The 14349-nt window shown below is 40.6% G+C and overlaps 1 protein-coding gene across 16 annotated transcripts in view; it reads right to left on the minus strand.

Moving 5' to 3' along the window:
* The window catches only part of DIP2B (DIP2 acetate--CoA ligase B (putative)), a 265368-nt gene that overhangs the window by 43163 nt on the left and 207856 nt on the right, over positions 1–14349 (minus strand). For all 16 annotated transcript variants that reach the window (XM_078336631.1, XM_078336628.1, XM_035256791.3 and 13 more), the window contains 6 exons: positions 12565–12658; positions 11964–12083; positions 10583–10697; positions 9245–9384; positions 8512–8648; positions 2538–2618 (listed from right to left, as the gene is read on the minus strand). In XM_078336631.1, coding sequence (XP_078192757.1) covers positions 2538–2618; positions 8512–8648; positions 9245–9384; positions 10583–10697; positions 11964–12083; positions 12565–12658 — 687 coding nt within the window. The remainder of the gene's footprint in view (positions 1–2537; positions 2619–8511; positions 8649–9244; positions 9385–10582; positions 10698–11963; positions 12084–12564; positions 12659–14349) is intronic.

Here is a 14349-nt window from a genome sequence, read left to right on the forward strand (position 1 = left end):
TGCTCTGTTGCCCAGGTTGTAGTGCAGTGGATCTCGGCTCACTGCAACCTCCACCTTCCAGGTTCAAGCAATTCTCCTGCCCTAGCCTCCTGAGTAGCTGGGTCTACAGGTGCATGCCACCATGCTCAGCTAATTTTTGTATTTTTAGCAGAGACAGGGTTTCACCATGTTGGCCAGGCTGGTCTTGAACTCCTGACCTTGTGATCCACCCACCTAGGCTTCCCAAAGTGCTGGGATTACAGGTGTGACCATCGTGCCTGGCCCAAGAGTGGCATCTTATAGCCAATGATGTCTCACAGGATACCTAAGAAGGGAATTTACTCGTATTTATTTTAGGGAGGAACTTTGTAAGAAAGCAACTAGGATTCCACACAAGCATAGTTTATTTTCCCAGCCATGATTTATGTATTACTTATGTATCTTTTCAGAGGATACAGAGGAAGAAAAATATTAATTCATTTACTATTAGAATTAGGAGATTAAAACAGTTTAAATAGGAAAATGACCACTTCAGGCTGGTAAGGTTAATACTGTTCCCATCTGGCAAGATTAGAAATAGGCTAATAAAGAAAGGTCTAAGGAACACTGCAGGTGCCTTTCTTTCCAATAAGAAAGCAGAGCAGCAAGGAACTACTATCGAATCCCCAAAAGCATCAATGTATAAATAATCTGCCCAGGCTCATTTGCAGCAAATTAACTTATATTTTTCATTACAGAATTCCTAAATGTCTTAGTCCATTTATATATATTCACCTACCTAGTGGTTATCTTCATGTGAATGTCACTCACTGATTTACTGAGCACAATGTAGTGCCCTACACACTGACTGGGCCATATAAGACACAGCCCATATCCTCAACAAGCTACTGGTCCATCCCATATGTCAGGAAAAAAGCAGCCATTTCCAACACAGCCTGAAAAGCTATGGTGTTAGTAAAGGAGTAAGACAGTCACTGCCACTCCTTCAATGTCCATTCTCCATTTCGTTCACAGTAGGATAATTTTTAGCTAGGCATGGCTGACTGAAATAAAGACTGCATTCCAGCCTCCCTTGCAGCTAGAGGTGGCTGTGGGACTAGTTCAGACCAATAAGTGGAAGTGTTGCACAGCAGCTTCAGGGAATCTTCCTTTAAAGAAGAGGACTGCACCTTTCCCTGTTTCTTATAATGCAGATGCGAAGCTTGGACCTCCATCTTGGACCTCAATCATGGAGCTCTAAGCTAAAAGGAGCTGGGTCTCTGAGAATTTCCTGGTGCTGAGTGAAAAAGTCAAGACAACAGTTGTAGAGAGTGATTCTCCTAGACCTATGTCCTCACCCACCCTGTCACTTCATTAATGGCAAGGAAGAAATAAAATAAAATTAGATCTCTTATAGGACTGAAGATGTTAAGTGGAAAAGAAAGAGAGGATAGGAGGTAATTAGAGATGAATGGAGGGATACGGGCTTAGCTAGGAATAATGGCTGTCCGCTACTTACAAAACAAAATCGTACTTTCCATGATGTCATGCAAAGCCCCTCCATGACTTAGATCTCTGCTGTGGCTCATCAAGTTCACTGTGAGCTCTTTGAGAATAGGCTTTTTACGTCCTGATTATCTCTAATCCTGTACCTATAAATACTATGTTCTGAATAGCAAACTGGTTTTTTTTTGTTTGTTTTTTGAAATAAACTCTCACTCTGTTGCCCAGGCTGGAGCATAGTGGCGGGATCTCTACCTTCCAGGTTCAAGCGATTCTCATGCCTCAGCCTCCCAAGTAGCTGGAATAAAAGGCATATGCCACCACATCCAGCTAATTTTTGTATTCTTAGTAGAGGTGGGGTTTCACCATGTTGGCCAGGCTGGTCTCAAACTCCTGACCTCAGGTGATCTGCCCACCTTGGCCTCCCAAAGTGCTGACATTACAGGCATGAGCCACCACACCTCGCCCAAACTGTTTTTTCACTCAAAAGATTTACTATTACACATCACATAGTGCCAAACATTGACATGAAAATGCTCTGTACACTATGTGTTATGGTTTCTCTTTGCTATTGAAGGTAACTTTTTCCAGCACTCTTCCAACTTATTGCAACATGTTAATCAAATCAGAGAGAGAATAAGTGAAAAGAGTTCTGAAAAGAAAAAAAAAGTCTCATCATGTCTTCTGACCTGGGGGAGTGGGGAGAAAATAAAAAATGTCTTAGTTTGGCCAGGCGAGGTGGCTCATGCCTGTAATCCCAGCATCTGGGAGGCTGAGGCAGGTGGATCATTAGGTCAGGAGTTCAAGACCAGCCTGGCTAACATAGTGAAACCCTGTCTCCTTTAAAAAAAAAAAAAAAGAAGAAAAAAGTCTTAGTTTGAAGGAGTCAAATGAACTTAGGTAGCAGAAATGATAAACACTAACTCATTTTATGACATCCTTACAACGACTGCTTTAAATATAAGTTAAGTGATTCTGTAACACTCTTGGACTAATCCGAATTTGTTCTGTTCCATGAATTAAAGTCCAAATATTTGGATCAAATGTAACAAAATCAACATGAAAGCATCACTTACCGGCCCTACAAATCCCAGCAATCCTGATCGGATGAATGGAACATCCCCAACAGGAGAGCCTGCAGAATTCACTGGAATTACCTAAGAGACAAAAGGAAGTGCAAAACTTTGCTTTTTCTTAGAAAGTATATGTGACTTTTAAGAAGTCTTACTAAAATACATGCTTAGTGAAAAAATAATATAATAGTGAATCCAGTAATCCTATCCCTTTAAGCAATAACAAATAATTACAATTTATTGTTTAATCTCTCTGAACTTTTAAGAAGATATATATAAATGTACTAAGAGTTTTGTTTTTTTTTTAATGGATCTTATTATACTTTTTGGAACTTGCTTTTCCATGAAATATATCTTGGATACCCTTGTTGATTTAGCCCACTTTGTAAAATAGCTCTGTAATGGGGAAAGGACAACATAGTCCTTGGTGTTATTTCAATTTCTGGCTCTGCCACTGACTAGTAACACACTTTGGGCAAGTGCCTGGACTTTTCAAAGCCCCTGTTTCACAGCTATTTAACGGAGTACTCTGTGCCTCTCACAGGCTTGGAGTGAAAATTAAAGAATGTAAACAGATTTGCAGAAACAAGTATCGTATCTGACCCAGACTCAGTATTCAGGAAATCATAGCTATTAGAACAGAACCAGTCTTTTATTATAGATGGATAGGCCATTCTAATTTTTAACTATTGTAAAGGTGCTTTAATGAATACTGCTGTGTTCATTTATGTATTTCTACAAAAGGCATGAGTCTTTTCAATTTTAATTGGCTGGCCTATAAAACTGTAGTATCCATTTACACTCATTAATACCGTATTAGAATGTCTGATTTTTCCCATGTCCTAGCTAATATTGTGTTGCCCATTTTTCCAAACTTTGCCAATCTGGTACCAAAAAATATATCCCATTGTGAATTCATTTAAAAAATATCTTTTTGGCTGGGCACAGTGGCTAACGCCTGTTATCCCAGAGCTTTGGGACGCTGAGGCGGGCAGATCATGAGGTCAAGAGATCCAGACCATCGTGGCCAACATGGTGAAACCCCGTCTCTACTAAAAATACAAAAATTAGCTGGGCATAGTGGTACGTGCCTATAGTCCCAGCTACTTGGGAGGCAGGAGAATTGCTTGAAGCCAGGAGGCGGAGGTTGCAGTGAGCTGAGATTGTGCCACTGCACTCCAGCTTGGCAAAAGAAGTTTTTTTTTTTTTTTTCAAATGATGTATAGTCTCACTCTCTTGCCCAGGCTGGAGTGCAAAGATGCAATCATAGCTCACTGCAGCCTTAAACTCCTAGGCTCAAATAATCTTCCCACCTCAGCCTCCCAAGTAGCTGAGATTATAGATGTGCATTACCACGCCTGGCTAATTTTTAATTCTTTTGTAGAGATGGGTCTCACTATGTTGCCCAGGCTGGTATTAAACGCCTAACCTCAAGCAATCCTCCTTCTTTGGCTTCCCAAAGTGTTGGGATTACAGGAGTGAGCCACCACACTCAGACTTAAAAATTTTTTTTAAATTCAAGACAGCAGACATTAATCCCTTATTGCTTTAATTGCATTTCATAAGTAATACATTTGCATTTCTTTTCCTTTGTTTTCTGGACATTTGTATTTCTTTTGTGAGTAGCCTATTCATGTCTCTCATCTATTTTTTCTACCTGATAGTTGCTCTCCTCCTGTTTTACACTGTGGAATTGCTGGGACTACAGGTGTGAACCACAGCATGCACATATATATACACGTGTGTGTGTGTGTGTCTGCGTGCGTGTAAGTATGTGTGTGTGTGTGTATGTATATATATATATATATATATATATATATATATATATATATATATATATATTTTTTTTTTTTTTTGAGACAGAGTTTTTGGCTCTGTTGCCCAGGCTGGAGTACAATTGCACGATCTTGACTCAATGCAACCTCCACCTCCCAGGTTCAAGTGATTCTCCTGCCTCAGCCTCCTGAGTAGCTGGGATTACAGGCACCTGCCACCATGCTCAGCTAAGTTTTGTATTTTTAGCAGAGATGAGGTTTCACCATGTTGGCCAGGCTGGTCTCAAACTTTTGACCTCAGGTAATCCATCCTCCTCAGCATCTCAAAGTGCTAGGAAGACAGGCATAAGCAACCACTCCTGGCCTCACCTGGATACTTTTTAAGATTTCTTTTTTATATAAAATAATAACAAGAGCTAACATTTACTAAATGCTTATCAGTACCAGGCACAGGTTTATTTGCTTTACATTTAATCCTCAAATTAATTGTATAGAAACAGCGTTAGTATTTCCATTTTACAGATGAAGAAGAGAGTTTCACTTGCTTCAAATAGCGAGCACATGGGAGTGATAGAAAATCAACTCTCGGCCGGGCACGGTGGCTCAAGCCTGTAATCCCAGCACTTTGGGAGGCCGAGGCGGGTAGATCACAAGGTCAAGAGATCTAGACCATCCTGGTCAACATGGTGAGCCTGTAATCCCAGCACTTTGGGAGGCCGAGGCGGGTGGATCACGAGGTCAAGAGATCCAGACCATCCTGGTCAACATGGTGAAACCCCGTCTCTACTAAAAATACAAAAAATTAGCTGGGCATGGTGGCACGTGCCTGTAATCCCAGCTACTCAGGAGGCTGAGGCAGGAGAATTGCCTGAACCCGGGAGGCGGAGGTTGTGGTGAGCCGAGATGGCGCCATTGCACTCCAGCCTGGGTAACAAGAGCGAAAGTCCATCTCAAAAAAAAAAAAAGAAAAGAAAATCAACTCTCTGTTGTCATACGTCTCACAAAAGTTTTTCTCCCTGGGAACTTATTTTTAAAACATTTTATTTTCTGACTAGTATATGTTAGATCTTGGCCAGGCACAGTGGCTCATGCCTGTAATCCCAGCACTCTGGGAAGCTTAAGTGGGCAGATCACCTGAGGTCAGGAGTTCAAGACCAGGCTGGCCAACATGGTGAAACCCTGTCTCTATTAAAAATACAAAAAAATTAGCCAGGCATGGTGGCAGGCACCTGTAATCCCAGCTACTCAGGAGGCTGAGGCAGGAGAATAGCCTGAACCCAGGAATCAGAGGTTGCAGTGAGCCAAGATCGCACACCACTGCACTCCAGCCTGGGTGACAGAGCGAGACTCCACCTCAAAAAACAAAACAAAACAACAAACAACAACAAAACAAACACACACAAGAAATTTTAAAAACTAGATCTTTTGTCCTAGGGAAATGTTAACCACACTGGTAAACTCTTTCAGGATTTAAATAATCCAGTAAGAAAAATACTGGGGATTTTAATTTGGAAAACCCAAATAACCAGTTTTGTCCTTTTCTGGTAGGATTTTTACTCTACTTCACTATCACTAAATTTATACTGCAGATTTCAAATTTTATTCATTACTATGGACCTAGCAGTTTTGTATTAAGTCTAAGAATCCTGGCTAGGCAACTGCCTCCTAGGAAAGGTAATGAAATAAAATATTATCAGTATCTTCAAACACTGCTTGAGGCTCTTGTTTTTAGTAAGGAAAAGTCAAAAAGAAAAATTACAGGTGCAACAGTTCATGCCTGTAATCCTTGCACTTTGGGAGGCCAAGGTGAAAGCATCACCTGAGGCCAGAACTTGAAGGCTGCAATGAATTATGATTGAGCCACTCTATTCCAGCCTGGGTGACAGAGAGTGCGATATGTCTCAAGAGGAAAGGAAAAAAAAGAAAGAAAGAAAAAGAAAAATTACAGGTATTGGAACACACATAACCCAAGTACTTAAAAACAAGAGAAACGGGGTGAGATTTAAATTAGTTAAATGTATATGCACTTGAGGGAGGTATATCAATCATCTAGAAAAGTAAACCAGGAGACTGGCAGTAAACATATGTTTGAAGAGGTTTTGAATGCCCACTTCTGGCAAGGTGAATTGTGAACAGCTTTTGAAGGCTGGCCAAGAGCACAGTAGTAATAGTAATGAGAAAGACATTTAGTAAATGATATAAACCATTTTAGGTTGGGTAAACACAAAGATAAGCCTCAGCCCAGGAGCTCTTAGCCCTTTTCAGGCACCACATCATGGAGAGCATAGATACAATATCATAGAGGTGATACTTTCTCTAAAGCTACATCTCTTAGTATACAATCACATGTACTATTTTTCAAATGTGACAGCAGATACCTGTGACCTTCCATCCTGGGAATCACTAGTCTAGATTATAGAAAAAGAAGCTCAGGCTGGGTGCAGTGACTCATGCCTGTAATCCCAGCACTTTGGGAGGCTGAGGTGGGTGGACGACCAGAGGTCGGGAGTTCGAGACCAGTCTGACCAACATGGAGATGCCCTTCTCTACCAAAAATACAAAAAATTAGCCAGGCGTGGTGGTGTGCAACTGTAGTCCCAGCTACTTGGGAGGCTGAGGCAGGAGAATTGCTTGAAACCGGAAAATGGAAGTTGCAGTGAGCTGGGATCGCACTACTGCACTCCAGCCTGGCAATACAGCGAGACTCTGTCTCAAAAAAAAAAAAAAAAAAAAAAAAAAGGCAGCTCAAAGAATTGAAAATTTGGAGTGCTCATATAAGCTCTGTCTTGTCTGAAGATGGATGTGGCCGCCAGTTGAATTTCTCTGCTCCGTAAAATGTATCTTGAGATAGGTTAATTGCAATTATGAAATGTAGACAATTAACTGCCCCTGTTCTGACTTCCAGGTTCACTAGGCAAACTTTCCATTACAGCCTGGCTTCACATGCAGAACTGCCTGCAGGAAAAACATGTGCTAGTCTAGCTAGAATGTGCTGGCTCTACAAGAACATGAACTCCACAAGGAGCTTTGTTTTGTTTCTTGATATACCCCAAGCATCTGGAACAGTGTCAGACACATAAAAAGTGCTGAAAAATTATTTGTCTGACTGAAAGATTGAATAATATGAGCAACCTTACTCCTGTGAAAGGACAGTCTTCATTTTTAATTAGTAACTGAGCATAATTTGAGTTTACTCTTGAAATTAAATTTGAATTTACAAAGCTCAAACCATGGCAAGTTCACTAGAGTGAATTTTTGTGAGGTCTCTTACCCCTTTTTTGTTTTTGTTTTTGAGACAGAGTCTTGTTCTGTCTCCTAGGCTGGTATGCAGTGGCATGATCATAGCTCACTGTAGCCTTGAACTCCTGGCCTCAAAGGATCCTTCTGCCTCAGTAGCTGGGACCACAGGCATGCACCACCATGTCTGGCTAATTTTTAAACACATTTTTTTGTAGGATCTTGCTATGTTGCCCAGGCTGGTCTCGAACTCCTGGCCTCAAGCAATCCTTCTGCCTCAACCTCCAAAGGTGTCAGGATTACAGGTGTGAGCTACCATGCCCAGCCCATCTTACCCTTTTAAAAAATCTAACAGATATACAACAGCACCTCCTATGTGCCAGATGCTGTTTTTAAGTACTTTATAAATGCTCACAACAATCCTATGACATAGGTACTATTACTACTCACATTTTTTTTTTTTTTTGAGATGGAGTCTTGCTCTGTCGCCAGGCTTGAGTGCAGTGGCATAATCTCGGTTCACTGCAATCTCCAACTCCCTGGTTCAAACTATTCTTCTGTCTCAGCCTCCCGAGTAGCTGGGATTACAGGCATGCGCCACCATACCTAGCTAATTTTTTTGTATTTTTAGTAGAGACACATGTTGGCCAGGATGGTCTCTATCTCCTGACCTCTTGATTGTCTGCCTCAGCGTCCCAAAGTGCTGGGATTACAGGCATGAGCCACCATGCCTGGCCTGTTACTCACATTTAAAGATAAGGAAATTGGGGCACAGAGAGGTTAACCAATTCACCCAAGGTCAGCTGGTGAGTGGCAGAGTCAGAATTTGAACTTAGGCAAGTCTAGCTCCAGAGTACACACTCTCAACCACATGTTATACACTATCCCATCAACCAGGGATTGTGCCCTCGTAACATCCTCATCTCACCAAACATTTTCCCTGGGAAATGTTAATTATCATGTACCTCAAATGTATTTTTTGTCACACCAGCAAGCCCGAAGTACATCATGCCTCCAGTTCTGGAGCTAACACAGATTTCTCCAATTTCATCTGTTTTGCAGAGCTGGGGAGGTCCATCTGGTTTCACAATACACATCATCCCTAATGTACAGAAAATACAGGTTAAGGAATAAAGATTCTAGAAAACCTTTATAAAATAACAACTCCATCCTGTGAACCCAAGAAAGTCTTGCCTTTACTGAGTGGCATTAAATAAAAATATGAAACAGGAATGCTAAACACAAACCTGAAACTACATAAGTATATTTGAAATGTAAAACTTGTATAGACAGTGACATATTAAAGATGAATGCAAAGCCCAAATTAACAGGTTAGATGAATGAGGTGTTACCTTTAGGCAGATCAAACTCAAACACTCATGGAAGCAATATGCTCTAATTTTCTGCTAGTCCCAATGGCTTGGCAATTATAGTGAAAACCAGATAACTTTAACATGTCTCAGTATTTGGCCTTCCAGGTAAAGAAATGGACGTGAAGCATTCACAATCGATAAGTCTTACAATACCGCTGGAAGGTTGGCATAATTATAATGAGTTAATTATTAGAGAGGCTCTGAGAAATTAAATGAGTTAAATACTGAATTAAGGATTCCTGGTTTGGGATTCTGTATTTTATCAGGCTCTATTATCTCTGATGTCAAAGCTTTATGAAAAACTATGGTGCTCCTCATGACTCACCACCAGGCATTACATGCCCCACATCCTGGACCGTAAGTGCTGAATTTTTATCTTCAGTATTGACCCGTATTACTCCATAGCTCAATCCATTCATTGAGAGAATGGCTCTTCCTGGCAAAGGGGCTCCTGGAACTCCAGGTCTGAAAAGAAAAACCCATCAAATTTGGTAAATGAAATAACATCAAGAGAAAAATACAAATACGTAGGATAATAAATTTCCTCTGGCTACACTACCAAAAAAATTCTCCATTTTCTCTACCAAAAATATGCCAAATTAGAGCTGGGTGTGGTCACTCACACCTGCGATCCCAGCAACTGCTGAGTCAGGATGATCGCTTGAGGCCAGGAGTTCAAGACCAGCCTGGGCAATATAGTGGGACCCCATCTCTACAAAAAATACAAAAATTAGCCAGGTATGATGGTGCATGCTAGTAGTCCCAACTACTTGGGAGGTTGAGTGGGAGAACCATTTGAGCCTGGGAGGTCAAGGCTACAATGAGCTATGATCACGCCACTGTGTTCCAGCCTGGGTAACAGACCTACACTCCATCTCTAAAAAATTAAATTAAAAAAAAGTATAGTATAGTAAACACATAAACCAGCAACATGGTCATTTATTATCATTGTCAAGTATTACGTACTAGGCCAGGCTCACTGGCTCATGCTTGCAATCCCAGCACTTTGGGAAGCCAAAGAAGGAGGACTGCTCAAAGCCAGTAATTTGAGACCAGCCTGGGCAACATAGCAAGAACCTAGCTCACAAAATAATTTAAAAATTAGCCAGGTGTGGTGGTGCACACCTGTAGTCCTAGCTACTCAGGAAGTTGAGGCAGGAGGGCTGCTTGAGCCCAGGAGGTTGAGGCTGCAGTGAGCCATGATCACTCCACCTCGGGTGAGAGAGACCCTATCTTTAAAAGAAAGAAAAGTATATGTGTGTATGTATATTACACACACACACTTATACTTACATACATATAACGGTCCTGAGTATACTACAGATATGCTATCCATACTTACGCTACAATCAGGAACAGACTATTTGTAGTCTAGGGTGCTATGGATTCCGAAAAACAAAATAGCAGAGAAAAATAGCTAATTCACAAATATGAAATGATATCAATTAAATTTTTAAGTTTACTGCATATACTTTGATCAGTATTAAAAAAAAATTTCATTTTTCCCACTCTTGATCAAAGTATATGCAGTAAACTGAAAAATTTAATATGCTTGAAACTACTTAGAAAATTAGTTAATACCCTTTGTCATCACCCGGTAAATACTGTACATTTCATCCAAGTTGTAACATACATCAGGAGTATCTGACATCCGGAACAGTACCTGCGGATTGCTACAGTCATGGCTTCGGCGGACGTGGCACACGGACAGATGGCCTCAGGCTTCAGTCCATGGCTTTGGAACAGGCTCAGGAAGGCATCACAGGATGACACAGACCCTAAGGAGTTGGAACAGATCAACCTAAAGCTGAAATTGTCATTTTCATTACTGCAAGATAATGGTAAACAGTAAAAAGCTGTTTACCATTTCTTTAAAAAGAAATACTTAAAAAAAAAAAATACTTATTTCTCATGAGAGCTCACATTGTATATTGTTAATTCCACAAAAATAGTTTGCTGTCCCTGTGAGATGGTTTGATACATTTCAAGGGCAAATTAAGGTTCATCCAGCCCATAAAAGGTCACTGACACTATTTAAAGTTACAACTTGGTATAATGCTGCTCCTACCAAACTGACAAATCAGTATCAGAGATAACACTGCCAGCAATATGCAGTCAGTTTATAGTTCAGCAACTCTTCCTGAGGTACCATCACAGCCAGTGCAATTTAATATTGGCTTAGCTCCACCTTCTCTGTGTTATTAAGGTCAATCCCATGTCTGTGTTTTAAACTATGATGATCAATGTAACTACTGACAAAAGTCCATTTATAACAAAGTACTCTACCTGATTCTACTGTGTGAAGGATCAGGATTTGGGGGATTGAAGGGAAAAGCAGGTAACACAGTAAGATCTCTAAAAGTTTTTCCAAACTCCTTTGATTTGCTGCTAAGAGGAATTTACATAAAGTCCAGACACTTGGTTACATGAAGTCACCTTCATATTGCTTCTTTTAGCCAAGGAATACCCAGTTCCATGACAGAAAGAGGCCATACATGAGTGAGCAAGAATGAATGGCTTAAAAGCTCATAGATTCATCAAAAGATGAATAAATAAATACAATGTGGTATAACTATACAATGGACTATTTCTTGGTAATAACAAGGAATGCAAAAGTACTGACAGATACTACAACATGGATGAACCTTGAAAACATGCTAAGTGAAAGAAGCCTGTCACAAAGACCACATACTATATTACTGGATTTATAAGAAATGTCCAGAACAGGCAAATCTAGAGAGACAAGCAGCAGATTAGCAGTTGCCTAGGGCTGGGGGCAGGGGGAAAAACGGGGAGTGACTGATAATGGGTACGTAGTTTATTTTTGGGTGATGAAAATGTTCTAAACTTAGATTTTAATAGCAGTTGTACAACTCGTAAATATACCAAAACCACTGAATTGCACACCTTAAATGAGTGCGTTTTTCATATGTGAATTACATCTTAGTACAGATGTTAAAAAAAAAAAGCTATCAAGAGGGCAAACAAAACCTAATCTATCAAAACACAGGATATTCCCAGACCCACAATGCAGATATACTCACAGGGGTTAGCTCCATCAGTCACAATTAACATTCGGAGGGAACTCAAGCTCACATCTCTTTGGTCCCGATGTGCCATCATAGCCCAGTGCAAGTCCCGACATTTTACTAAAGCTACCTTCGCTAAAAATTCAAAAGCGACGAAGTTAACATACACGAAAAATTTGGTACATATGTAATATACCATAATAAAGACATTTTTATTTATTTGGGGAATCATGACTTTTGCTAGGAGAAAATCAAAAAAGGCTTCAAAGGGATTGTGCCAATAGCTGAGAGGCAGAAAGTATCACATTTAGACAACTGATGGGACCTGCAATTGTTGGTTCACTGAGACTCTCTAGGCAGGCCACGGTATCCTAGCCAAGGAAACTGTGAACACCAAGACACTTAAATCTAATTCAAGGCTCGCATTTGGAAAAAATTTGTCTCTTGAGATGAAACAGACAAGGTACCTAATTTTGTAGTAGCTAAACTCAATTTGTTAAGGACAAAGGGGCACAGAAATGTTTCTAACAAGGGCAATTTGAAAATCTCTGAAGTCCCTGAAATCTTAATTCAAACAGTCATATAATTAAATCTTAGATGCTGCTGGTAGACTTACCTTTGTGAGCATGTACTCTTTGGACCCAAGAGAGAGGACAGGTTTTCATGACAGAGTAGGGTACGCTAATGGTGTGCATCTTGTTCATTACATTCTGAAAAACAAAGAGGAAAAGTAATTAATACAAAATACGTACTTAGTATTTTAAAACTGAGTTGATATTCTGTCAGCAATTTTAATTATACAAGTAATACTCAAATACATGCTCTTTGAAAACAATATTAAATATTAAATATAAGATTGAAGTTCCTTTAATACCTACCCTCCAACCTGGTTCACTCCCCTCCTCACCTTTGGGTGATCCACCTGCCTTGGCCTCCCAAAGTGCTGAAGATTACAGGCATGAGCCACTGTGCCCAGCCTTTGTTTTTTTAAAAAAGACACAGGGGTTTCACTATGTTGCCCAGGCTGGCCTCCAATTCCTGAAATGTTACAAATTTGATACATATCCTTCCAGTCTTTTTTCTTTTTTTATTTTTTGACATGGAGTCTCACTGTGTCTTGCAGCCTGGAGTACAGTGGCAGATCTTGGCTCATTGCAACCTCTGCCTCCCAGGCTCAAATGATCCTTCTGCCTCAGCCTCCCAAACAGCTGGGATTACAGGCACATGTCACCACACCTGGCTAATTTCTGTGTTTTTTGTAGAGACAGGGTTTCAGCATGTTTGCCAGGCTGGTCTCAAACTCCTGACCTCAGATGATCCACCCGCCTTGGCCTCCCAAAGTGCTGGGATTACAGGCGTGAGCTACTGTACCCAGACTCCAATGTTTTTTCAATACATTTTCATACATATTTGTTCCCATAGAAATATATACATATTTTTAACATAAAAGGCATCATATTATACATATATTTGTAACTTGCTTTTTTGATTTAAATTGTTTCAGCGTTAAATCTACACATACCAGTATAAGAGAGCTACATAATTCTATTTGAACTGTGGCATAGTATTCCATTGTTTGACTATATCACAATTATTTAGGCCTTTCCCTATTAATGAAAATTTTTTGCTATTATAAAAAAATGTTTCAAGAAGCACATTCTTACTCATTTCCCTGGGCTTGTACAAGTATTTTCCTATACAGATATGTAGTACTGCTGTTGTATGGGATATGCTTTTTTTTTTTGAGACAGTTTCTCTGTCGCCCAGGCTGCCGTGCAGTAGCATGATTTCAGCTCACTGAAACCTCCACCCCCCAGGTTCAAGCGATTCTCCTGCCTCAGTCCCAAGTAGTTGGGATTATAGGTGCGTACTACCACACCCAACTAATTTTTTGTATTTTTAGTAGAGATGGGGTTTCATCAAGTTGGCTAGGCTGGTCTTGAACCCCTGACTTTGGGTGATCCACCTGCCTTGGCCTCCCAAAGTGCTGAAGATTACAGGCATGAGCCACTGTGCCCAGCCTTTGTTTTTTTAAAAAAGACACAGGGGTTTCACTATGTTGCCCAGGCTGGCCTCCAATTCCTGAAATCAAGTGATCCTCTTGCCTCAGCCTCCAGGGCAGCTTGGACTGGTATGTGCATGATGCATTCATTCATTCATTTATTGAAGGGCACTGGTGTGATCACGGCCCACTGCAAACTCTGCCTCCTGAGTTCAAACAATTCTCCTTCCTTAGCCTCCCAAGTAGCTGGGATTACAGGCATGTGCCACCATGCCCAGCTAATTTTTGTATTTTTAGTAGAATCAGGGTTTCACCATGTTGGCCAGGCTGGTCTTGAACTCCTGACTTCAGGTCATATGCCTGCCTTTGCCTCCCAAAGTGCTGGGATTACAGGGGTGA

Source organism: Callithrix jacchus, chromosome 9 (assembly GCF_049354715.1).
Source record: "Callithrix jacchus isolate 240 chromosome 9, calJac240_pri, whole genome shotgun sequence".
Taxonomy (NCBI): domain Eukaryota; kingdom Metazoa; phylum Chordata; class Mammalia; order Primates; family Cebidae; genus Callithrix; species Callithrix jacchus.